Source organism: Telopea speciosissima, chromosome 9, assembly GCF_018873765.1.
Source record: "Telopea speciosissima isolate NSW1024214 ecotype Mountain lineage chromosome 9, Tspe_v1, whole genome shotgun sequence".
In the NCBI taxonomy this organism is placed as follows: domain Eukaryota; kingdom Viridiplantae; phylum Streptophyta; class Magnoliopsida; order Proteales; family Proteaceae; genus Telopea; species Telopea speciosissima.
Window position 1 is genome coordinate 2,696,023 of NC_057924.1, and position 27,619 is coordinate 2,723,641.

Consider the following 27,619-nt stretch of genomic DNA (forward strand, 5'->3'; position numbering starts at 1 on the left):
CAAGACCTCTTTTTAATAACTTTGGATGAAAATAATTGGTGTTGGTGATTTTCACTGGATTAAATGGGAATCAAGATGGGATAATTTATTTATTTATCTAATGAATGAAAATTGAAATCAGTTAGTGTTGATTCTAATTCGAATTGGATCAGAATTGACTTGAATTGGTCTTGTAAACCTTAGAATCGGCCCATTTGATATGAAAACCGAGCAATCCGATGAGAAAAAACTTGTAATGGTTGGATTAAAACGTCCAAAATTAAAATCGGTCGCGATCGAATTTGATTTGAATAGGCCGATTCAATCAATCCGATTCCGATTTTTGAAAGAATAGTATGAATTGACAACTGAGTTTGAATACATCGGAGACATGATTTATAGGGCATCGTATCACAACCATTGAAAGCATGGGCCAACATGTATTAGAGGTGTCAATTGGTCGGTTCGGGTTTGTTTCGGTCAGTCCTAATCAGCCCTCTACTTTAGCATCCCACACTGTGACCGACTTATTTAAATAATCAATCCTCATAGACTAGGCATGGTTTTATTTATGAATAGTCGGTCGGGTACCAATCTATAATCGGGTTCGTACTGAACGAATTATAAACAGGCTAAATGTGCCTATAAACGGGCTCAAACTAAATGAACTACAATCGGACTATACAAGTTTGCTCTATATAGCTCCAAACAAGTTTCAGTTCTTTGAAATGAAACACAAACTTACTTGAGAGAATGTTCCATATTGAGGTAACGGTTAAATAAGTAAATCTCAATGCTTTTGGTTTCTATGGGCCTCAATCTTAATGAACATACATATTATGGCATTTCAAATAATATAAAAGGCCTTGATTATATGCTTCATTTATTTTTGACTCATCAACTTCAGAATGCATTAGTATTCAATTATCAATTCTATGTTTTTACTTGGCTCATATTACTTTATATATAGGTTACGTAATGCGAGAAGGTAAATGAATCGAGAAGATTAAGAAAAAGAAAATATTTTGTATAAAATAAGAAATTTAAGGGATAATTGGGGTAAAACAATTGTTTAATAAATGGGCTTAAACGTGTCGGTCCTTAAACATGTCGGGCTTAGTCGAGTGTCCATCGGTTCATCCCCTTGCATCGTGAACGAGACATTTAGCTAACATGTTGGGCCTTAAACCCGATACGGGCTTTCACTGATCGAGACAAATTGGTCCTACCGGTGTGGGCTTATAATAGACACCCCCAACATATATTATATAGAGTGGGTCCCATTGTTTCAATGGCTATCATTGGCCTAGGCCGGGCCGGGTTCAGCCCAAGGCCTCAACCCTAATTCAACCCGACCCGACCCTGACTCAGGGACAGTAATTTCCGGCCCTTATCCGCCCTCTGGGTTAGGTATCTCAGCCCAGACCCTGTTTGGGCTCAGGGCGGGTTTAGGCCAGGCCAAACTTGCACCCCTAGCCGTGACCAATGAATATTCCTACCAAACGCCAGGTAAATGTAAAGAGCGGAGAAATTTCTTTACTTTTCGTGGGTCACTCCCACTCGACTCGGCCATTCGCAGTCGCAGGTCCTACTTTTCCACTTTCCCACACTCATTTTTTTTTGGGGTAAATCCACTTTCCCACACTGACTGTACAAATACCCAATAGTTTCTCCGTTTTATTTTCAGAGTTAAAACACTCCCTTCTCGGCTTCTCCATTCACCAAGAGCTTCAGGGCTTCAAGCGGCGCTTTGCTTACGAAGAATCTGCAAAGGTGATCCTCAAACCTCGACTGAAGTCACTCTCTTCTCTGTAAAGAAATTTTAGTTCATTTTTTTTTCCTTGATTGAATTCTCTTTGCTTATGAGAAGATTTTTTTTTTTGGTTGGAATCCCCGCATGTAGTTCGGAGAAAATGTCTTTGCTGCAGCTTTCAGCTTCGATCTCTTCGTCTTCGTCTTCTTATTTAGGTCAAGGCAGCATAATTTCCAGGTTCTTATCCGATTTAATCATTCCAGCTCTTTCTTACACTCGATTTTTTTTAGTTTTTTTCTTCTCATTTCGGGAATCTTAAGTGAGATTTATTCACCTGTTGTGTTATTGCAGAACTCAAAAGGATTCATTTCATGCGAAAAAGAGTGGGACTTGCCTTTGCGTCGCGACTCCTACGGCTGAGAAGACTGGTGTGTTTCTCATTGTTTCCCCCTCTAATTCTTTTAAAGTTTTAAATTATCTGTATGGAAATCGGTATATATCTTTTGGCGTAGAATAAATTTGAGTTTCCGAGTGTCTGAAGCTTCTTCTTAATAAGCTTGATACATTCATATACTCTAGCTTAGGGTGCGCGTATATAGTTGATACTGCAATTTGATAAATTGTTAGGATTGGTATTAATGCGTGAATTAAACAACACTGCTTCTGTTTTTGATGATGCGAAAAACTGGTCAATGCTGCGATGGTGGTTCTCACCTTGGTGTTCTGCTATTGGCTTAGGGCCACATGTGAGGCCATGAGTTGGAGCTGCACCGTCTGCATTCATGTATCATATGGTCATGCAACAGTTTCTAAGCACAAAGTAATTCTTACTAAATCAATACATTTGTTTCCAAGCAGTTAATCAGTGAAGACTGCTGAAGCTTTCATTCAATATTCTTAGTTTTACACTATTTGTGCCAAATTTTAAAAACCACGGTTTAGTTTTGGATGGCATTTATTTCAGAGGATCATTCAATCCCATGTAGTCAGGATACAACAGATGGTATGTTTCTGAGAAGAACAGAAAAAAAATTATTTTACTACTTAGCTGATCTTAATAAAGTTAATTGACCCCGCTCCAAAAAAAAAAAAACCAAAGCTAAGCAGTAGGATTCTTGTGAAAATTTTGCAATTTGTGTTGCTTTTGCTGTGTAGGCACTTCAGGTATTTATGTCATTCTCTGGAAAACTCTCTCTCTCTCTCTCTCTATATATATATATATATATATATAAATTACTTAACTGTGCTGCTGCTTATTGTGAAGCTTACAAGACAAAGGTCTCTCGCAATGCTAACATGGCAAAGCTTCAAGCTGGTTATCTATTCCCAGAGGTTTGTGACTAGCACTTATGGCTAGTATTGTTATGATGTTTCATTCTATTAATTGCTAGATGTCGTTTACTCGAATTTTGGTTCCAATGACTTTTCTTAGTAGGATATTGTACCTGATAGTTGCCTGGACAAAACTTCGTGCTGAACAACAGTTATTTGAAATTCTTGGGCTGGGTCCTGGGTTACTGTGTCTGTAACCTCTAGGTGGAGACTGGAGTCTAGTTATATGTTAACCTGGATTACTTTCTCACATGGACTTGAGACACATGATACTTGGAGATTAAAGAATGAACCTTAGTTTATATGTCTCAAGGATTAAAGCTTAGGTCTCTTTTGGACCTGGAGCACAGCGTAAGTGACACAATTTTGTGTACTCCTCATAGAAATACTTTGACAAATTGATACAATGCTTCCAGTGCGCTTACATAAGTGTACATAGTGTTGCATCTTGAAGGCAACAGCACTCATATTTGTTCCTACCATGTAGTTTTGGCTGTTTAAGCTACATTTTGAGAATTTTGTTTACAATTTCTTTTTCAAAAGTTGGTAGAAAATAGAGAATAAATAGTTTTGTTTAATGTATTAGAAAATAAACTATATAACACCAGGTGCACCTAAAAGCCCCCCACCCTGGGGAAAAAGTTAACTCTCCAATCATATATTTGTGTGTCTGACCATGAAATTTCTCCATCATGGTTAAGAAGCAGATACAGATACAAAATAAAGACAAGGACAAAGTACAAAGATTGCTTTCAATATAAATCTGATTTCTAGAATGATTCTTCTGGTATGCAGTTTGTTGATTCTTACAGTAGCAGAATACTGAACCTGAGTACCCAACAAAAAAAAAAATTTGTAGCTCAAAGTAAAGAGATTCAAAAGAATGAAAACTCAAAAATCACCTTAGAGTATCAGTTTTGTTTCTAACACGATTCTGACTAGAATTGCTCTGTAGAATCAGAAGCCCCTCAGAAAAACATGGAAAAGTGATCCAAAATGTGCCCTTGCACCATCTTTAGTTTTCCTTTTTGTTTATACATCTGTTGTTTGTCAACAATTGTGCGGAATAGCTTTTTCACTTTCTTTTTTTTTCTTTCCTTTTTTAGAAGTCTGCCCATTCATAGTGCCAAGCACTTTAAGTTGATATACTCTAATTCACCTAAAAAAAAGTTGATGTACTCTTTATGTAGGTTTCATTTATTTAACTTATATATTACGAAGAGAGATTATTCACTTCTTGTATTTTTATCCTTTCTCTGAAATTAGGTTGCCAGAAGAAAGGCACAACACATGCTGAAATACCCCGATGCTCAGGTCATAAGCCTTGGAATTGGTGACACAACAGAGCCTATTCCAGAACTTATAACATCCGCTATGGCGAAGGTAATGCTTACCTTTTATGAAGACATCTCTCTCTCCAACCCCCGTCTCTCAGTTTTAGTGCAAGGCTTGTGAGATAGCTACCTTATTAGGTAGAAATACCATTATACAGATTGAATTTGTTGAGCCTCTGGGGTGATGCATTTGTATGGTCAGTTTCTTCATGTGAGTCCCTTGCTTCTCTCTCTCTCCCTGTTGTTATTCTTTTTAGTTTGTTCTTCCTTTACTGGACTTCTGTTTCCCTCTGATAGTATAATTCTTCTATGCATTTTGAGGGTAATGTATTCAGTTTCTGATTAAAAATTGAAATTCCAAGAAACCTAAGTTTTATTTATCATCACTAATTTCAGTTTAGTCTACTTTGTCATTAGTTAGGTTCTTAGCATGGGTATAACAGTTCAAAGGGTAATAAGGTAATCAAATTGATGCTTGCATATGATTTGACATTTCAAACATCATCCACTGTTTATTTTCCTTTTATATTTATATTTTAATGATATTTGGAAAAATGTGTTTAAATTATGACATTTGTTAGTGTTGTGCAAAAACATGTTTGAACACACAAAACTCTTCAAACTGGCTGTACATTCGCCTTTTAGGATCAATCATGTTAAAGAAAACAAAATGATCTTTCACGGATTTATCAGAGATGTACTGGGCATGCTACATCTTGAGAATGAATGTGTTTTAGAATATTGCCTTTGCTGCTGCCTTGTTTTCCCTGGACTATGTAATATAATATACCCAACATGCTCCCTTGAATTATTTCATCTGGTTTATTAGCTCAGTACAGATTTCCTGAATGTGTTCTGATTTTCTATTCAAATTATTTTGATTTTTGCAGAGAGCACAAGCGCTGTCAACTTTAGAGGGTTACAGCGGTTATGGACCTGAACAAGGTGACAGAGTATGTAGCAAGTTTCTTGCAGCTTTCCTGAGAGAGAGATTTAAGTGTCTCACATTCCTGGGATAACCCTTGAAAGTCCATAACTAAAACCTTGTTTTTCTGTGTAGCATTTAAGGGCTGCAATTGCATCAACATTTTATGGGGACCTTGGTATAGAGGAAAGTGATATATTTGTATCAGATGGTGCAAAATGTGACATATCTCGTCTTCAGGTTTGTTTTAGTTTCTATCGATCTTAATTTATGTCTGCCATATACATACATTTCACTTGATCAAGACAATTTGCTCGTCCTTTCTGGCAGACTCTTTTTGGCTCTGATGTGAGGATAGCGGTTCAAGACCCATCATACCCGGTAATGTCTTTTAGTGTATTTTATGCAAACCCAATTGCAAAATGTTTTTTTGTTCTTGGAAATTTAACTTACAACCGTAGTGACTCCATTTATTTTCCTGGAATTATTTAATATAACAATTTTATGTTGCAATTTTCAAGAATGATTTCTTTGTTAGGTTTTTGTTTCGATTTGAGTTGTCCTTTGTAGCCATAGCTCTAGCATGTTCTGTTCTCCAAAAACAGATGCAATAGTGACGCGGGCAGTATCTATACCCTTAACACGAAAATTCAATAGACAAGAATATTTCGACGGACTTGTCTTTGGGTCCTAAACGTCATGCTTTCCATATAGGATTCTTCTTTTAATTTTTCTATCAGTCTATCTGCTTTCTCTTTTCCCAAAAATGCTAAATTACTGCCTACTACATTTTCTTGCAGCCATGGGTGATGATAGGGGTGTCAATCCCAGGCCCGGCCCAGCAGACCTGGTCGAGCCTGACCGATCAATACCCGAACCGGCCTGGCCCAATTGGTAAATGTGTCGGGCTTAGGCCCGACCCGTTTATATTTGGTCGTTCATGGTGTAGCCTTTAGGATTGTCGGGCACCCGACCGGCCTGACTGCATAGTAGCTCGACCAAAGCCTGATCTTTTGCCCCATCTAAGCCCGACCCTAATGAATTTCCTACTCTACCCCCAAAGCCGAAAAGTTTTGTTTTGAAAAAACTTTTAGGGCCAAGGCGGTAAGGCACTAAGCTCTAACCTAATTTCGAGTCTTTGAGTGACTGCTTCTTAGTTCTCATTTTCTCACCGCTGCTGCAACGGTGCAACGCACCACAGACGGCACCAGTTCTCATCATAGTTCAAAATCTTGCGAAATCTCGACCTCCTCGAAACGAAATGCCACCTCGAATAAAAAAAATACAAAAATTCGATCGATCGAAATATCTCGAGATTTTTTTCAAAATTTCGCATGATTTCGAGTTTCTCGAGAAATTGCTTTATATAAATGAACATGTTTCGTCAGTCTCGGTCGAAATTTCGACCGAGACTAAGAAACAGCTCTGGTTTTGCACTTTTGCTTGGTTTTTGAAGGTTTTTGCTCATTTCTTTTCCATTCTTCCACTTCCCACTTGAATCCTTGCCTCATCTACGCCGGAATCACTTGGAGAACAAACTTCTTAGCACATCTGTGAAGCCTTTCCACTATTCCAGGTAAAATCATATTCTCAAAATTGATTTTTTTTAGGGAAATGCATGATCAACATGTTTGTTTGTGATGAAATAAATATATGTTAGACACCGGAAACCGATCTACGATGTTTTAGGGAAATACATGTTTGTTTATGATGAAATAAATATATGGTGGTCCTGGTGGAGATGGTGATGATGGAGGTAATGATGGACGTGATGATGATGGTGATGGTGGTCAAGCATATGAGGGAACTCGAGTCCCGTTTGTGGTATAAGAGCAACAAGAGGCAATCCGTGCCCCCACACCAGCCACACGGCCCACATCGTCCACCTCGACCTACTCGAGAAAGCAGCGTGGCCAGTCCCGTCCTGGTGGTCGTGGTAGTGGTACTAGTAGGCAGGCTGAGCTTATGGACATTGATGCCCTATCTGGCTCTGTTGGTGGACTGAGTATTGGCGATAGAGACAGTAGATCGAGTGGGCATTTCCGTGCCCCATCTTTTCATGTAGACAGCAGTCCATCTCCAGCACAATCAGAGCATGGTTCATCTCATTCACATCCATATGGCGAAGGGCATTCTGGGCAGTACCCTTGGGGGCAGCAGCCTATATCTTCTCCATCCATTCCCAGTTTTGAGTATGACTCCTACTCACAGGGATATAGTGGATCGTCTTTTGTGGATGACTTCTTTTCCTACCCTGGCTACCCAACCCACCAGCCGCAGCCGTACAACCCTTACATGCTCCCAGAGCCGTCATATGACTCATATCATAGTGGATCAGTGGGTAGTACTTCTTCACAGTTTGGTGACCTATATCCTAGGATAGGTTACCTTCAGCATGTTGATGATGCAATTTACATGGCCACTGTGGATGACTACACTCGCTTATTCTTCCAGACTATGACGTGGCATGCATTTGTCCTACAGTCGGAGAGCAACACACGTCGGCTCCAGCGGACCATGAGTAGGGTTGATCTTGGACGGCGGAGTAGTTATTATTAGCAAATTTGTAAACATTTGAGATGAATGATGACTAGTTGACTACTTGACTTGTAGCCTTGTAGGGGACAATTGGGGATATTGTGATTTGAAATGTTTGATATCATCTTCTTAAATCTTAACTCTTAAGTTGTTATTTGTTAACTTGTTATTGACTTGATGTCTTATGTACTTAATATTATGATTTATGTCTTAATTTATGAGTCATTATGTTTCCAACTTAGTTCCAAGTCAATTTACTTGTTTAATGTACAATGTGTATGTGTAAATGTGTAATTAACTAAGTTATACATTAGGGTTCGACTGTACGTTGCCAATCAATGGTGCACATCCAAAACACCATTTTGGGTGACTACTTTTGCAATTTGAACATTTAAATGTGTTTATATAGCCTAAAATAGGGTGTCCATGAAGTTTCAGGCCTTAACTTGGCCTAAAACCCACCGAAATGACCTATCGAAACATACCAGAAAAAATACAATATTTCGACCGAAATACCGAAACGAAACAAGTTCTCGAACAATGGTTCTCATTTGAGTGACTGCTTCTCAGTACTCATTTTCTCGCTATTGTTTTACGCCTTTAAATGATTGCAAGACCTACTGCTATGATCTTAGGAATACAAGAATTCATTGCTGTACATTGGCTGGGCACGGGAAGGCTATTAGCTATGTGAAGTTCTTAGATCCAAAAACTCTTCTTTATGCATCCAGCGACAACCCCCTAAAGCTTTGGGATCTCAAAAAGACAAGCTCTAGTGGTTTTCTACACCTGCTTGCAGCTTGACTTTTAGTGGTCATACTAGTGAGAAGGTTAGTCTCTCTATTGTAGATATTACTTGCATTTGACTGTTCTTAAAAGGGCTGGCTTACTGCTTACACATTGACCCTTTTTTCTGTTGCTTCCTTAGAATTTTGTGGGCTTAATAGCTTCTGATGGATATATAGCTTCTTTAAGCTCACACCATCTTGAGCCCGTTCAGAGTTAAGTGGCTCATTAGCCCGACTTAAGCCCGGTTTAGACCCGTTTAGCCCTAATAAGGGTTGCCCGATTAAAGATCGAACATTGACTGACTGAAATGAAACACTACCATGCCCACCTAATGCAAGCCTGAATCCTTAAAAGGTCAGACACGGTGCAGCCTGTAAAATTGGTGAGGCTTGGCTAGCCCCGACCGAGCCCGACTGCTTGACACCCCTAGGTGATGACTAGGCCTTTCTGCTAACATCTGTGCGGTGGTATTGTATTGTTAAACACCGACAAACTGTTGCAGTGTTGCTTTTGAAGTACAACCCCCTCCCCCCCCCCCCCACCCCCCCCCCCCCCCACCAAAAAAAAATAAAATAAAAATTTAGACACTGAAACCTTGAGGGTAGGGGTCTTTGCCTTTTCTAGGGATGACATAGCAGATCAGATCCTTTGGATTAGCCAAATGTGCAGTTCCCTGCCAATATCAGCCTATTGCCTGTTCTTTCTTTTTTTGGGGGGTTTGGGGGGGGGGGGGAGGGTTAGATAATTAGCCTATTGCCTGTACTTTTTGGAACTTCTCTTCTGCAACCAATAGCCCACCAATATTGTTTGCTCTTCTTACACAAACATGGCTATAAAACTGACTTCCATTACCACATGGCGTAGGACTGAGGGTGAAATGGAATTACTAACTTGTGGGCAATTAACTCAACTATCATGTATCGGAATTGCTTCAGAAAAGCAACATTGCCACAATAATAATGCAGGATCGGTTTGGGTCGGTCTGGTTTGGTTCAAATTCTGGTTCAAACCATGGCCTTGGTCCAAGAGATAGTTCAGATCTGGTTTTGTGAATCCGATGAGGTTTACCCATTACATGCGAAGTGTCTACACTACTCACGGCTCCGTGGGTTCTCAATTTTCTGAATCTCATCTTCAGCAGACCGTAGGTCTCTTTAGATTGGTTCTTTTATTTTATTTCTTATCTGGTAATGTAATCAATCAGTCAATCAGGATTGGACTCAATCTTGTAAAGTCCTTTCATGTGTAGTCTATATTTACTATGTTCCAGCTTTTCTGATTAGGTTAGGAAACTTCTTCTTAACCTACAGTTTGAGGATAGAGTTTTTTTTCTGCTTTTACTTACTTTCCTTTTGTGAGTCTAAGACAAGTCTTTAAGTATGTAAGGCGTTTAGCAGCCACCCCACGATTCGATTAGAATAGAATTTGGGATTTTATTGAAGATTTGGTTGGTTCTCTCTTCTCTCTCCTGTCTCTCTCTCTCCAAATGGTTCCCTTTCTATGTTATTATTTTTATCTCACCTGTGATCTCTCCTTCATCCCTTATTCCTGTGGCACCATTGTTGACAGGCTCCCCTTCCTTTCTCCCCTATATTTTTTTCCCACCTTCCTTTTCTTTTTTCTCGAGTGTTCTATTGGATGTTCCGTCTGTCAAATTCTGCTTTTACTGCCAACATTGAAGAATCGTTTCCTGTACTGGTTATCATCACAGATATTGAATATAGCCTGAGATATAAGCAAAGTAAGCCCGCCAGCACCAAATCCTGCTATTTGATCTGCGTCAAATAGCCAATCTCTCTCTCTCTCTCTCTCTCTCTCATGCACACACACACACAAATAAAGGAAAGAAAACGGTACTGCACAGTCCAAATTTTTTGTGCTGAAACCCTAAAAGATGTATTTTCTTTTCATGTTATAAGTGGAAGGAGACAATCCATGGTATAAGTTATTTTTTCATGTTCTTGAAATCAGAGGCTCTTTGGATTTGGGCATTTCCAGTGGTTTTGCTCTCCAGCTCAAATTGAGCCCAAGATACAGCTGAATATGACCCTTTGATGCATCTATTTCTTTACGGACCGTCAAATGGGTGGGCCTAGGAGGAAAAGTCAATCAGATGGTTGTGATCATCTAGTCGGCTGGTTTCTGGGTAGAGAATCTCCCAGATATTGAGTGGTCTGTAGCCCCTGCATTCTTCTCATGTTGATGCACCATCTTGTCTGAAGCATATTGTTTGTTGCCGCACTGTAGTGTTAAACTACTTATGCATACTTATTTAAATATTGGAACTCTGTTATGTTCACAGGCATATGTAGACTCAAGTGTGATTATGGGCCAAACTGGCCTGTTCCAGAAGGATGTTGAGAAGTATGAAAACATTGAATACATGAGGTGCTCTCCGGAGAATGGCTTCTTCCCTGATTTATCAATTGTTCCTCGAACAGATATCATCTTCTTCTGTTCACCAAACAATCCTACTGGTTACTCTGCAACAAGAGAGCAGCTGACACGGCTGGTACAGTTTGCCAAGGACAATGGATCAATCATAATCTTTGATTCTGCGTATGCGTTGTATATATCAGATGACAGCCCTCATTCTATATTTGAAATTCCTGGAGCAAAGGAGGTAAACTGGAAAATGTTTACTGTACTTCCCTCCCTTTTTACTATTCCTTTTTTTTTTGGGGGGGGGGGGGGGGGAGGGCCTAATGGTGTATTTTTTTTAGCCAATTGTCATCTGCATGAAAATTGTTACCAGAAAACTTAGAATAGAATGGGTTTGCTGGGGGGTAGGTTTATAGTTTAATGTCAAACCTACCTTAAGTGGTAAAAAGGTTGAAGGTCAACCTATTTGTCACTACCTCTGCCTCTCTAAATGATTCAAATAGGGTTGCAAAATTCATGTGAAAGATTTACCTGTTAGGATGGTTATTCTACCACCTAGGTGCATTCACCACAATTTCCACCATCTTTTGGAATGATTCAAACACTGATGTTTTCCCTGGATGACCCCCTATACATGCTATTGCTTTCGAGGTATTGAATTGATCTGATTGTTAGGATGACTTGATCAGGTTATCCTAATTCAGACCTTAACTTGTGTGGGACCCAGGGAACAGTTGAAGACTGCCTGTATGTGAGTGCTGTAGATGTTTTCACCAGCATTCCTAAGGGCCTCTGCCAGATGAAATTACCCCTTGATAAATTTTGAAACTAAGATGAGAATCAATTTATTACAGGTTGCACTTGAGACTTCATCATTTTCAAAGTTTCTTGGATTCACCGGTGTGCGTCTCGGATGGACTGTGGTTCCCAAAGAGCTATCCTTTTCTGATGGATTTCCTGTTGCCAAGGATTTCAACCGCATTGTCTGTACTTGCTTCAATGGTGCATCAATTATTCCTCAAGCTGGTGCACTGTCCGCCCTTTCTCCAGAAGGTCTTAAAGTAAGTTATTGTGGTAATTGTTTCCATTACATTTTAACGACATCTCTACATTTTGTAATGGATTTTCTTGCCCCAGGATATGTCTGATGTGATTGGTTTCTACAAGGAGAACACCAAAATAATAGTGGACACATTTACCTCCCTTGGTTTTAAGGTCTATGGAGGGAAAAATGCCCCATATGTCTGGGTCCACTTCCCTGGTCGAAGCTCGTGGGATGTCTTTGCTGAGATTCTTGAGAAGACCCATGTAGTTACAACACCAGGCAGTGGTTTTGGCCCCGGAGGTGAGGGCTTCATCAGGTTTAGTGCCTTTGGTCACAGGGGCAATATTTTAGAAGCCTGTAAAAGATTCAAGCAGCTCTACAAGTGAGCTTAGTTGTGCTTGATAGAAATGGTATCTTGGGATGGAGCTAATAATAGTCTCCAGTAGTCTAGTTTTTTGTCTCTTCACAGTTTTCCTCTTCTAATTAAAACTGCTGCTAAACTATTTCCTCTAGTTTTCTAATGTTCAATACTTCAGATTCAAAATATTTGCCAGAAATTAGGTGTTATAAATACCTGGATACACTCTCCTACTATGGATAAGAATAGACAGAATATTACTAAATTTTACAGAAAAAGGGGTTCCTGCACTGGCAGACTAGAACTTGGCCTGCATGCCTATAATTGCCACTTGGCAAGTTGGATGGGGTTGAAATTTTGTGAACATTAAACCTCAAGTCCCAGCTCGCATATAAGTTTCAGCTCAAATGGGGTTTGGTAAGTGGGAAAATATAGCATTAAATAACTAAGAGAGAGCTAGTAGTGATCAAAATCCCAGTCAGCGTGCACAAATACACGGGGATGTATGCCAAAACCTACCTGAAATTGAGTGTAAGGTTACATCAGGCCAACCCTCTCTATTCAACAGTTGCAAAATCGCCACATCGTCTTTTCTTGCGGTGAAAATAGGTGTGCTTGACCATGGATTTTTGGCCAACACATATCTTAATGAAGTTGGTATGTGTCATTTTTCGAAAAGGGGTTGGGGACTTGGGGTTGTCTAGGCTGTTGAAATTGCTTTCAAGTCAAGGAAAAAAAAAAAGAAAAGAAAGTTTCATAATCATGATTGTAAAAGCCAACTAAAACTTTTACCATATTTAATAAGGGAAGCAGTTTTCTGTCCGGGAGTGTGGCTTACGCCAGCACTCCCATGTGTCTATCTCTCTCTTCCTTAAAACAAGGGGGTAGAGGTGTCTTGTCACATGGGGAGGAGAGAGATAGAATCATGGGAGTGCTGGCGGAGGCTACACTCCCGGATCGATCTTTTTTCCATTTAATAATTTACTTTACTTTGAATCAAATGAATCACATCCACCAAATGACTTTGGAGAAGTACTATATCATTTAGGTCACAGCAGATACTCCACACAGTAGGACCTTTATCCCCTGAGGGTCGTTGATTGGTACGGTTGTGCGATTCCTCTCATAGGGGGTTTGAAATGATTATTCCACCCTTTGACCAAACACATTGCTCAGGTGAGATCCACTCTCTTTTATTAGAGGCACTAGGGAACCGTACCGGGCAGGGGAGCCGTAGGTGATAAAAATTCCCACATAGTATGATAACCTTCGTGACATCTACCAATGGATAGAAATGACAGAAGAGAGGTCTCTAAGAATGACGTTTTTTTGAGGTTTTCAATATCTTAAGCTGAATCATGTTAGCATCAGATAATTCAGTTAAAAACATCATTAAAGCCAAGGAAAATGGCTGTCCTTGGTTCCAGAAATTTGCAACTATTTTCCCTCTATAAGCCATTTAGGATTTATGCCACTTGTATAAACTTGAAATGATTCAACTATTCTGCAACCCAAGGGTAAACCATGATGCTCAACAGAACTAAAAACCTTAACAACTTCACAATCTTACTGAAAGATGAAGACACGTTGTGCACTCGGAAGTTCTTCCATGAAGTTATGGACCTATGTCCATTTTGGAACACTCTTGTTCAGGAAATGCTGAATCTTCTACATCACTCAGTTATCTTCAAACCTAAGAATGCTGAATCTTCATCACTCAGTTCAAGGTAGACCATATGATGTACAGTATCATTTTGGTACAAGTCCCATTATACACTGATTACTAGTCAAATTTGAACTCCACTCAAAGTTGGTCTCGCGACAATATAAAACTTTAAAGATTCATTATAAAAATAAATGAATGGCTAAAAATACAACAAAAATATACCAAAACATTTATTGAATTTTTTTTTTTTTGGGGTTACATATCGACATGTTCTCAATTTAGACCAAGCACTTTCTATTCAATAATTGCATGTCAAATCAGCTTTCCATGTGACAAATTAAGTGGACCGACCAGGAGGTGTGTACATCGCTCTCACACACACACTCTCCTCCCTAACCATGAAATACTCTCTCCCATGCACCCATTGGGTTGGCATGGGAGATTCCAATACATGTCACCTGCATTTAGACCCCCTCCCCTCCCCCCATGATTTTATTACTGCACATAATGTCTTGGAAAATAATTATGAGATTCACTTCAAAGTTGAACCCACACAACCAGAACATGACATGAAGGTTCTGTTCAGATCCAGCACCCACTTGTCTGCACTGCCCACCACTCTGAAACATAAGTCAATCAGCTTGGTAACAATGCTTACTTGATCATATGGTACTACAAAATCCAGCATTCAACTTTCTATTCATAACATGCATTAACCAATGGAGAATATTATTACAATGATAGGAGTTTTTGGAAGGGTTTTTTTCGTCAATGGCACCATCAGAAATCGACAATTAGCTCTTCAAAACCACCACCACCGACTTTTTCTTTGATCAGTGAACAACACTGAACAATCATAAGTGAACAACTAAAAGAACACAAATAAATAGACAGAGGCTTAAGGTATAGAAAGGAGATTTATACTACTGACAGAAGCTGTTCCTAATTTTCAAAGATCTTAAAGAGTTTTTTCCCCCTATTTTCCCTTTTTTTCAAACTTTAAAACAGAAAGAAAAGAAAATTAAATACATACAAATATGACTTCACATCATGGTTCCAGCTTTAAGGAAACAACCCGAGAGTGTCTGTTGCGCTTTGCCGCTTTAATGAAGATTACTGAGAGGCAGGATGGAGCCCACCATGGCCGACGGACCTCTTGCTCCCCTTTCAAGCAAGCCACTGCAGTTGAAACACTTGGTATTAAGCAGGAGAGTTGAGGTACTATGACATACCAGGGGATGGAATTTCGTCCTTACTTGGTAAAGAACATACAGTGTACTTGGATACAAGTATTCTGAAGCCCTACATTTTCTTTTAACTCAGTTTTGTCCAACCTCATACGACAGGTTATCAAGTTTCGATATTAAACCTGTCATCATTTGGTGGATGGAAGGATAAAAATTCCCATTGGTTATGATACATTTTCCCAAATAATATAATTCGAAACTCTTTCTCAAAGTAGAAGGTATAATGCACCAGTGGCTTCATATCTAATGGTCATATGACAGAAAGCAAATCCTAAAACTGACTTTAAACATAAAATATTCCCAATCAAGGGTATTTACCCAATATACCATAGGATGGTCTGCTTAGTGGTACAAGCTTTTGTTATCACCATTTGGAAACCACTGAGTGAACAACCAATGGCTGAATGAATACCATGGTTCTCCAGAAACCAGTGTGTGTGTGTGTGTGTGCGCAGAGAGAGAGAGAGAGAGAGAGAGAGAACCCTTAATGCGTCTAAGCTCTTTGCACAGCGTGATGAAGTCTCCCCATTTCATGTGGCATCGTCTTATAAACCTGAGAATCTGCTCAGTTGTGAACATGGACAAGCTCTCCAAGTATTCTCCATTGACACCATTATCTTCAAAAACTTGGCGATAGCTACCAAGATTTATCTCTTCCAACCACAACCCAACATCCTGAAAAACATATTCCCCAATGTTGGGTCATTATATTAATATTTTGGTTGCACTATCCTAACAATAAAATTAACATAATGTTAAAATGCGTTGCAATGTTTTAGTGTTGCTACGGTTGCTATAATAGCTTCGAGTTCCGTCAACAAGCTAAACCTAACTCAGCAGTATCTTTTTCAGTGAGGATAGGTGACGGGCCCCTACCACCTTGCATTCAATACCTCTCTTCTCTATTCAGCCAAGGCTAGCAGTCCAGGTGGTTGAATGGAATTCAGCCTATTTCCCCATTGACCAGCTCTTCCCACCATCAATCATGCAAGCCTTCAGTTTAAACTTTAACACCCCCTCCTTTTTTTTACCTCATATTTGACTCTGAATCACCCAAACCATCTTCATGTCACAAAGCTACCATGTGACCATTATAGTACTTAATATTACCATCGTTGGATATTTGGAGTTGATATCACAATTCACTCCTATTCAAACTTAAATTTAGATTAAATGCAAGCCAAATCATTTGTTCAAATCATAATACAACCTACACTAGGAAAAGCCCTGAAAATATAAGGCTGATGTGTAGAAGACTCCCATTAAAATGTAACTATTAGATTAGATATTAGATGAGTGATATGTACATTTCCCTAAAACCAGGATAAGGAAAAGAAATAAGACAATTATTAAAGTATAACCCTGGGGAGATTTATTGAGGAAATTTATTGAGTAACTCATATAAAAGGAACAGAAAGTCAGGCTTTCTATATAGAAGGAAAAAACAAAAAAATCAAATAGAGAATATTTTGGGTCTTGATGCAGGACAAAAGAACAAGGTTGAGCATGACAATCATACGTTAATGCTTAATTGAAGAAACAAAAAAAGCCAAGCCCCTGCTTGTTTCTAGGTAAAATTCATGTAAAAGGAAAATACTCAGGAATAATCAGTACACAAAAAGTGGGATTTTACTTGAAATTTTTCATTTTATGCCTTTAAACTGGAAACAAACGGAGATGAAGAGCGCCCCCCCCCCCCCAAAAAAAAAAAAAAAAAATCCCTATGATGGTTTGTTAACAACTGGATCTAAACACTATAGACAAATCAGAGCCACCTTCATAGAGTATGGTAGCCAATCAGGGTAGCAGCTCAGCTAAACACAACCTCCAAATATGCATTCAACATAATTTTAAGTGGCATGAGGGCAGACCTTGGCGCAATGGTAAGGTTGCTCCATTGTGACCAAGCAAGTGGTCACGAGTTTCAGTCAAGAAACAGCCTCTGTGCGAAAGCGGGGGTAAGGCTGCGTACATTATGACTCTTCCCAGACCCCACAGTGGCAGGAGCCTCGTGCACTGGGAACACCCTGTTTTATTATTTGAAGTGGCACATCAGGAGGAACTCATCTGACCAAAAATATGGATATTCTGGTGTCCATAAATTCAGTGTATATGCACCCAAGCCTGAAACATAAAGTGGTACTGCACTTGCTGGGTTTTAGCAGAATTTTAGGCTTTTATAAACCATATTAACCAGGCAGGGGGCATGTATATATATATTCAGGTGGTTTCAAGTGTCCTGCATAAAGATAACAAAAAGTAATAAATAATTTGAATTGATAAAAAGTATTATTGCCAATTGGAAGGCTCAGTAGGTTAGGACAGATTTTTTGTGGGTTTGGGATGAGACTGAAGAAAGTGGAAACGCATTCATTCAGAGACAGCCTGAGCACAGCCAATACAGTAGGGCCAGGTTCAGAAAGACTGAGAATTGCAACCCCTACTTGCGATTGTCCAACATCAGGGGAACCTAATGCAGTTAGCTTTCTCTCTCTGTCCCCCTCCCCTCCTCTTTCAGTTAGATGCCAATAGACTGTAAATTTGGGGACAGGAGAATACAATATGAGATAAGAGTAATTTGGAACTCTCACTGACAGAAGTTAATGTGACCATAATCAAATCTGTGTCTTTAAAAAGATACTTCTTAAAAATATGACAAATACATGAATTACTCAGAAATTTTCTAAGGTCATACCTGTAGACCTTTTGTGCCCAACCCCACATCTCAAGGAAGTCCACTGCAGTATGCACATTTCCAGTGGACAGAGTGCAGTAGTAGAAAGCTAGTAAAAAGGATATCGCAATACATCTTATGTTTTTCACTTCTTTTGTAATTTTTCTTTTGGTTTGCCTGTCCATAAAGTTCCATTATCTTCCTAAGTCACTATTATGGAAGACTTTGCGTTGTACTCTCTAATCTCCTTATGGATGAACCTTGGAGAAATTTGCTGCAACTTGTTTGCGCTCTTTGAGAAGTTACACATATCAATTTCATTGTTAGTCTACACCTAAGATCAAGAATTATTCTCTTCCCAACAACAACAACTCAGCCTTATCCCAACTAAATGGGGTCGGTTACAAGGATCCTTTCAAAACAAAGTAGGGAAAACTGATATCCACACAAAGGGAAATGAAAGCAAGAGGAATGAAGAAATGAGTTAAGAAAAGTGAGAAATGGGAAATGAAAAAAATGAAGTAAGAGGATAGCCCAGAAAATCAGGAAAATCTCAGCTACATGGTGTCAACAACATGGATGTTTGCTCTCCAATAGACTCTATCTGAGGTCATACTTGGCGCAAGACCCAAATTATGCATATCATTCTTCACAACCTCACCTATGGTCATTTTAGGCCTGCCCCTAGCTCTTTTGGCTTCTTCAATCAGAATCAGATCACTCCTACTTACTGGGTTGTGCCCAGGCCTCCGTTGCACATGGCCAAACCACCTTAGATGACATTCTTGGAGCTTGGAGCTGATCGGGGGAACTCCCACATCAGCTCTAATACATTCGTTCCTCACTTTATCCACACATAGCTTCGCTATATGGCACTTCTTAACTGCCAACATTCCTCCCCATACATCATAACAGGTCGGACAACAGTCCTGTAGAACTTTCTTTTAAGCTTTAAAGGAATGTGTCGGTACACAGTACTCCGGTCGCACCTCTCCATTTCATCCATCCCACTTTAATTCTTTGTGAAACATCATCATCTATGTCACCTTCTTTGTGTATGATAAACCCCAGATATCTGAAATAGTTACTTGGCGGAATCTCTCTCTCCTCAATTTTCATCATGTCATCATCCATCATAGTGTGATTAAAGTTGTACATCATAAACTCCGTCTTTGATCTACTTATCTTAAAGCCTCTTGTTTTCAAGGTCGATCTCCACATCTCTAACTTAGTGTTAAGCCTTGCTTTTGTCTCATCCACCAAAACGATATCATCGGCGAAGAGCATACACCACAGTACCTCGTCTTAGATGTTCTTGGTTAACTCATCCATGATAAGCACAAACAAATAAAACAAATAAGAGCTTAGGGCTGATCCTTGATGTAACCTAACCTTAATTGGGAATTCCTTGCTTGGCCTCCGACAAATCTTACACTGGTCACCACACCCTCGTACATATCTTTAATTACCTCTACATATCTAGTTGACACCCCTCTCTTTGCAAGCACAAGCGGGATTAAATCTCTAGGGACTCTATCATAGTCTTTCTCTAAGTCAATAAAGACTATATGGAGATCCTTCTTGCTAGCTCCTCTCTTTCCCATTTGATTTATTGTTCTTTTTCATTTCTATTGAGCTTGCATGAAAGAAAAGTTAAAGTAGAATAAAACTCAACCGAGCAAGTACCATAACCACTCTCAATGTTAGGTTATTGTACATCAGAAATTAATTCCACCATTTTCGAGACATGAGTTCCTCGGTGGATCTACTGGACACCGCAATGCGCCCAGCATAAACTTTATGGAAGGCAACTATCTTGGGTATTGAGACCGGATTTTGTTTATTTTATTTTCTCAACTGGGATAATTTTATTATTTTGGGTTTAATACGGTTCTGGAGTTGAGTTTGAATATAGTCAATTTCGTTTATTTCTTATGGTTACCAATTTTAATCCTTCTATTAGTTTCTGTTGCCACAATTTTGTTTCTAAGAGTTGAAATGATGTCTGACATTCTTTTGCTCGACTAAAATCTTTCCCAAGAAGTACAGATTACCTGAAAAACAAACAAAGGAAACTCTCTTTTATCAAACCCAAGAGATGCATTTGACCACGACCTCCTTTTTCCCAACGACCACCTCGCACTTACCCGACCAAAATGAAAGGAAGGAAACACATACTCTATGAAAGGTCACCTTTGCCTAGACTCCCAACACCCATGAAACAATTTTGTTTCCCTCAAGTAAAGTCTGCTCACCCATCACTAGAATGAGAGAGAGTATTCCAATGAGCTGAGTTCCCGGAACAAGGTGAATTTACCCCTTGGAACAAAGGAATTGAGTGATTATTCCAAACTCTAGGTACTGAACTTACGTGTTCCCTTGCTATATGAATTTCAAGTCAAAAGTGAGACTTTCCACATCTTAAATCTTGAGTTTCCTCTAGTATGTATCTTCAAACTCTTCCATTGACCGTCCATATAAAGGTGTTAAGAGATTCAAAGAAAAGCCAATATTTTGCGCCTCAATACTAACCCATTTAGCATGATTTTGGAATTATTAAAATGTTATCCAATTAAGCTTGTCACCAGATTTGGATCTCGTGAACCAAAGTTAATGATGAAAATTTATGCTTTAAACACAGGTAAAGAATCAATGTTTGACAAAAACTCTAATTTTCCGGGATTAGAAGTCCAAGTCTCCAAGATATAGACCCTATGAAAGAAATGGCCATCCAATTCCATATGCATCCATGTTATCCAAATAAATAAATAACTGAATGGAAGAGGGGGAGGGGATTTTGGGTAGGTTCTTAGCCCCACAAGTGTGCAGTCATGCATGATCTAATAAATCCATACATTGAGGTCCAAGCCAATAAACGAGTGGTTTCATTGTATGGACATTGGATAGAATCCCAACTGTCCATGACATACAAATCCACGAGCGAACACTATTTTCCTTTAATATTACTTGTGATAGATTCTTTGAGACCTCTTCTTGGATTCCTAGGTTGATTTTTTGGAAATTTATCATTTTCTCTAGGTAAAATTTTTCAGAACGGCCTTATCAAGATAGCCCAAATATCTACCATGTGGCAGATTGGATGGGCCGCAATTTTTTGGAAAGATAGACTGTAAGGTCCCCTGCTCACATGTAAAATTTCAGCCCAAAAAAAGTTTGCTAAAGGATTATGGGAGAGTGCACAATAGTGGTCGGAGTAGCATAGGTGTGCATGGACATATATGAGGTGCATGCCAATAAACAGGAGGGTATTTGATTGAATCATGCTCTATGTTTTGAGACATGGCTAATCCAGACCATGCACCAGCTATCCGAACAGTCATAATTGCCACATCATCATTCCACATGGCACAATGGGGATGGGCTGCTTTGATAATAAGTTTTTCTGTTTATTTTTTTGTTGTTAGTATATTTATTAACATTTCTGCTATTTCTTATGCTGTGACTTGGATTTATTCAACCAAAGATTGGCATTTCAATTACTATTCTTACAATCTCACCCATGAGTCATTAATTATCTTAACTGTCCAAAAAGATAGTTGAGTGGCAATAATTTGACAGGAAGCTAACATGTATCGAATGCATAGCCTCATCCCTACTGAAAAACGAGAACCCCAACCAAATCCATCAAAGATGCAGCAATTTTCTCCATTTACTCACTCAAAAATACAATAAATTTCTCCATTTCAATGGTTAGATTAATCAGGGGAAGCAAATTAGGCCAAATTTCCCTCCTTGATGGTTACTGAAGTACAGACTTTACAGGTTTTCCACAAAAAGACTACAGTAGATGATATCCATAACTAAAAATCCGAAGAGACATAGCGACCGACACCAAACAGAGCATTCATATCAACAGAGGGTGCTATGACTTCAACTTTACGCACTTTATGATAATCTAGATCATAGTTAAATATCAAAAAAAGCAGATGATTTACTGAAAGAAGCTGATAACTTGAGATCTCCCAATTTCATAATCGATCCTTATGACCGACTTTTATGATTAGTTTGAACAGCAAAGTGAATGGTTAAAGAAGATCTGCTTACACTCTAATGTTCCGCATCCGACTCAACCAGTTAAAAAAAAAAAAGAGACATGATGATCATACCTCAACAGTCCATATGAAGAAGTCCAGAGGCTCCGGTGGCCGCCCTTTATTCATTTCTCGAATCGACAGTCAATAACCTATAAAGATTTGGTGAAATTGCTTTTCTTTATCAGAAATCAGCTCTAAAAGAACAAAGATCAATTAGAAAAATTGAAAAAGAAAATCAATTTATATACCGTCTGATAACTTCTTAACTGAGAAAATTCTCTGCATTTGAGATGGGTCCTCCACAGAGACTAAGGGGAAGAACTAAAGAAGAGAAGACAAGAGAAGTGAAGTGATGGGAAGTCTCCACAGGGCTTCTTGCTCTTTGTGTACTCTTCTACTCTCTCTCTCTTCTCTAATGGAGGGAGACGGAGGGTCCACCGCTTATATTTTTTAGGATCATGGAGGTGGGTTTTGCCAGCTTCAAGAGTTCCAGTATTTAGCGGAATTTGGGGCATCAACTACTGTTAAATATCTGTGAAGGATTATTATTATTATGAAATAAATTATTTTTTATCTCTACCCACTCTTTTATTAGTGCGGTTCGGTTCGGTTTGATTCGATTATATTTAATTGGTTTGATTTTGATTTGGTTCAAAGTATGAAATATATAAATTAGATGGAAAAGAACATTACCTAGGCTTCGCAAAATGACCAATGCACCCCCATGAAAAGACGAAAATCCATTACGAGAAAACTAGAAAGTGTATATAGAATGCCATGATTAACATGTTTTTTTAATGGATTTAGTATATATAATCAGTTCAATAGCATACCGGTTTTAATCGATTTAAAATTAGCCGTGTAATGATTCAAAACCAAACAATTTGTTTAATTAATGATATTCTATTTTAAAACCAAAACGAATCAATTATTGAACGATTTATCGGTTCCAATTTAAACGGTTCGATTCAGTTTTTGATTTGCAATTGACACTCTAGCAATAGCAGTTTTACTTCATTACTTGTTATCTTTTGGTTCATCCAAACCCCCTCTGAAGGTTGGTTTGTGTTATAGATATCTAACAATACCAATTCAAATCAGAATCAGTCAAGGTTGATCTCAATTCTAGTCAATCTGGCTTGGCCAATTCCCTTGCAAAACCTTGATCATAATTGGATCGAATCGATTTCGGTCAATTCCGCTCGATATTATCAGAATTGGATCAGAATCGATTGGACCCGATCTGACTGTGGAAAACCTTTATTTACATTATTTTCTTTGTTTCTTATTAAAAAATAGTAACTTCAAAATTATTATTTTTTTGGGTACAAGACTCAAAATGGACCAGACAGGAGAACAAATAAGGGCCAAGAGAGCCACTATTATTAACCTACTAATACCTACTACCATTACTAATCGAGTGTGGGTGTGGGTGTGGGTGCGGATGCGGGTGTGATGGTCGGAGTCAAATCTCTCAACGCCCTGGACTTAGACCAAGCTCATTCGATGGTCATCGCCACCGCGCCAAAGGCGCTTCCCCAATGACTTAGAATTAAGAGTATAAAGCAAATCAGTTTACAAAACAGCAAGTTAGATCATCTCCAGCCTTCCTTCCCAAGATGCCAATGTGGGGGAATCTTCCACGCTGTACCAACAGTGGCGGGGAGTATAATCCATATGGGCCTTGCATGGTTAAGGTAAAAAAGGAAAATTAATATAAAAAAAACCCATGTGAGAGAGTGACAGTACACTGATGTCATGGGAAATTTTTTTGGCAACAACACCTCCTACGCCCTCTTAGATGAGGCAATGAAATGACCACTCTGTCCCTCCTCTTGGATGTCGGTGCGCACACTCCCATTGGCCCCCGCATTAGTGTAAGGATCACACAGCTTATCAACAAACTCCTTCCCATAATACATTATTGGAGAGGGTTTCCCACTCTCCCAATGTGGGGAAGGAATCTCTGTATGCTAAAGCTATACCAATAGATGTCTTGAAAAAGGAATCATTCTTATGAGGCCTATATATTTAGAGTAGGAGAGAGAAAATATTGAAACAAAAAAATATATGAGAGAAAAATTGCACTCTGACAACATGGCAGTTTTTCTCATAACTTGTCAGCATTAGGCCTTGTGCTTTATAAAAGCTCCATTGCTTCAGAATAATTTTTGTCTAACGCTGGATTTATCAAAAGATTTTTTTTTTACAATCTTTAGAGTTGTTAATTTTTATGCGTATTTTTCGAATATACATGTGAAATGACTAAATTGTATCTTCATTGAAAGAAAAAAATATATATGTTAAGTGGATAAAAATATTAGATCACTTCTGTTTCTCTTTTTTTTTTTTATAAGAAGTGAACTTATTTATTGAAGCGTGAGAAATGCGAGATATCTGAGTTACAAGCATCAGATAACCAAGGAGTGGAAGGATGCCAACTTGTCTCATACGCACAAGACAAGGCTTTCCGAGCTAAGGAGTCAGCTACGCTGTTAATCTCCCTGGAAATGTGGTTAAAAGAAACCGAGGTAAAATAAGAGGATGCCATATGAAGGATGCCCTAATATAAGATCACTTCAATTTCATCAACTTCGATTACAACAAAGATTTCCCTTCACTTCTACAAAACTAGCCAGCCTTACATGTGATATTATAAATGGAATTTTTTATTGACACCCCTTGAGGTGTCAAATATTCCATTAGTTATTATCAGGTTGCATTAATTTTAATGCAACCACACGATTTTTGTGGTGCATATGCCTCATCCCTCAATTGATCTTTTATGGTTTTGTGTTGTATTTAATGAGAATGGTTCAGGTTCTCGTACGCCAGGAGGCACACAGATGGAATCCACTCACTCTCTTGGATTCCATATGTGCGCCTCCAGGAGTATGAGAATGGTTTTTCGTACTAGAACCTGATCCAGCCTCATATTTGGTGAGAACTGGTGTAGATTAATCTCTGTAGTCCACATCATATATTGGTTTAGGGCGTGGGTTGGGTTAAACTTCTTTTAGGAGACGAAGGCATTTCTTGCATAAATGAGTAATATAAATGGACTATGTGATAGATGATCCAGACCCATTAATTTCTCAAAATTCTAATCCCATTGGGATGGAAGAAGTTGCTCAAATATACAAAAATGTAAGTTTATATTTTATATATAATAATTAAATGATCATTGTAATTGATTAAGAATAAAAAATAAAAATAATTTCACTATTTTTAGTATGCCAGAAAATAATGCTTCACAGTTAAAAAAGGACATACCAAGAGCACGGGGTTCCAAAATGAATGATTAAATATTATAGAATGACACGCCTTTATAATCTTATCAAGACAATCCAAATATCTACCACGTGATAATTTCAATGGGACCCAAAATTTGTGAAAAAATTGACTCCAACATCTTCTACTTGCATGTAAAATTTAAACCCAAATAAAATTTATAATGTGATAAAATAGATGTTTAATCAGGTCCAAGCACGTTGATCAAGTGCTCACTTGCTGAACGCTTGGTCACGGGTTCAAGTCTTGGAAATAGTTTCTTTGGAAACAAGGTTAAGGCTGCGTACGTCTGACCTGGGGAAGGGGGAGAGAGAGTTGCAAGAATGTTCTTACTATCAGGTTTACAGTCAAAGAAATGGAATCTAAAAGAGTATTTTGAAAAATACCAAAACCTAAGAAGGCATTTGTAAACCCAAAGGAGAATTAAATTATTCCATTTCTTTGGCTCCAAGCCTTGGTGGCATGAACATTCTTGCAATTTGGATAGCAACAAAAAAATTTTCAGGAGAAAGGGGATCACCCTTGGCCTGGTGTTAAGATCTCAACTATTAACACGGAGATCTAAGATTGAATCCCACATGATGTGGTGTGCCCGGTGTGATGGATGATGTGGCAATGATCATTAAAAACATGGGGAAAAAAGTACATGTTGTCATCAAGGTTTTAGGAATCCCTCCCTCTAAAAAAAATATGGAGAATAATTTGCGTTGAAACCAACCAAATTTCATTCTCAATTCAATCATATACGCTATCATTGATTGCCAACTCTAATTGAATTAAAACATGTCATGTTGGTGTAGGCCAAAACTACAAACCATGGGATCAGGGCGGTTCACCTAGGCAAATCGATTATAAATCAATTAGGGTTTTACATCCTTGAAAAATCAATATACTGAAAATTAGGGTTTCGCACCCTAGGGCTAATCCATGAGAAGCCATAGGTACCCCTATTTCAATTTTTAGGATTTTACATGGTTGCCCATGAAACCCTGGTGTACCCTAAATTCATTATTTCATGTTCCCCATAATTATGGGATCCGAACAGAAATAAAACAAACATCTCCGTTCCATCACATGAAGGGAGAGATCCATCCCATGCTCGAATGCACAGCGTAAATAAATCGATCCGGGTTTCTTTCCCATCCCATGAATATTAAAAATTAATAACAATCAAAAGAAATTAACAGAATGTTGCTAACCTGGTGAGCCTCAAGTGTTGCTCCTCCAATAGACAGTGGTTCTTCCTCCAAGAAGCACTCCAAGCAAACAAATCTGAACCTCCACTGGTGCAACCAAGGTTCTCCAAGCCAATCCGAATGTATCTCTAGTCAGACTCAGGTTTCTAAAACCCTAGCTCTCAAAACTAGAGAGCAAGAAGAAGAGATCACAAGAGAGAGAGAGAGAGGGAGAGCCAAAACCGTGGGAGGGGGTGGCAGTGAAAAACGTGGAAGCCTTGCTACCTCTCTTGTGTTTTGGCTTCTATTTATAGATGGGTTTCCAAAATCCTGATGGGAAGAATCCCTGTGAAAGTCTGACACTCTCTCTCCTGATTGGCTTTATCTATTTATTTGAGATATGCTTTATCTGTTTATCTCAGAGTCCTTTACTTGGTGAAGAAGCAGAATCTAATAGGGAAAGTATTAATTAGTTATTTTATTTAATATTTATGGATAATTACAATTAACACCATATCCAATAATTAAATAAAGAACCAATTAAAATAGCAAATTCTAAATAACTCCCTATATGATAACAATTTATCATATACAACCCCCTACTAATCAATACCATCATTTTGGAATCTAGGACATGCACACATGTACTACCAAACCCCAATCCATAGTACATGTCCATATAAGAGCGTATGTGCATCTGATCGGGTCCCGTAAAATTCGATAAAACACTTTATTCAAATAATTATAAAGAATCTATTATTTTATGTAAAATAGATTTTTGCAAAACCATTTCTAAAACGACATTGGATCCAGATTCCGATCCGATCATACATAGACAATCTCTATCTTGGTGTTCCCCAATCGGACAGTGATAACCATGTTGAGTAACTCCTTCACTCACAAAGCGTTCACGCATTCCCAGAACACCGGCTTTGACTCATTTGTGTCTCAGTCATAGATGAATCAAAGCATGCGGTCACACTTTGCAGTGACAGGGTTCCCTCAGGTAAAAGGGTGTTAGTGACACATGTCTATCATTTCCTACATTGGCAGTAATACATGAGGGAATCGACAAA

The 27,619-nt window shown here is 38.6% G+C and overlaps 2 protein-coding genes and 1 long non-coding RNA gene across 4 annotated transcripts; 2 read left to right on the top strand and 1 right to left on the bottom strand.

Moving 5' to 3' along the window:
• The first annotated feature begins 1,695 nt into the window (after positions 1-1,695).
• On the top strand, positions 1,696-12,586 carry LOC122639780 (probable LL-diaminopimelate aminotransferase, chloroplastic). The gene is made up of 11 exons (XM_043832739.1): positions 1,696-1,752; positions 1,883-1,969; positions 2,084-2,160; positions 2,997-3,064; positions 4,331-4,447; positions 5,289-5,351; positions 5,459-5,563; positions 5,654-5,704; positions 10,953-11,273; positions 11,887-12,093; positions 12,170-12,586. The coding sequence occupies exons 2-11, from the start codon at positions 1,893-1,895 to the stop codon at positions 12,461-12,463; spliced, it is 1,380 nt and encodes a 459-aa protein (XP_043688674.1). The 5' UTR covers positions 1,696-1,752; positions 1,883-1,892; the 3' UTR covers positions 12,464-12,586.
• On the top strand, positions 5,828-9,183 carry LOC122639783. The gene is made up of 2 exons (XR_006329570.1): positions 5,828-6,129; positions 9,081-9,183. It is a non-coding gene; the product is annotated as an uncharacterized LOC122639783 (long non-coding RNA).
• A 2,182-nt stretch (positions 12,587-14,768) lies between the features above and the next one.
• On the bottom strand, positions 14,769-22,404 carry LOC122639781. Of its 2 annotated transcripts, none has more exons than XM_043832740.1 (4): positions 22,326-22,404; positions 22,150-22,226; positions 15,831-16,023; positions 14,769-15,280 (listed from the first exon to the last, which is right to left on the bottom strand). In XM_043832740.1, the coding sequence occupies exons 2-4, from the start codon at positions 22,201-22,203 to the stop codon at positions 15,150-15,152; spliced, it is 378 nt and encodes a 125-aa protein (XP_043688675.1). In that variant the 5' UTR covers positions 22,204-22,226; positions 22,326-22,404; the 3' UTR covers positions 14,769-15,149. The 2 variants fall into 2 exon arrangements, with proteins under 2 accessions (XP_043688675.1, XP_043688676.1); XM_043832741.1 differs by having other exon boundaries at positions 22,345-22,368.
• Between the last annotated feature and the right edge of the window lie 5,215 nt (positions 22,405-27,619).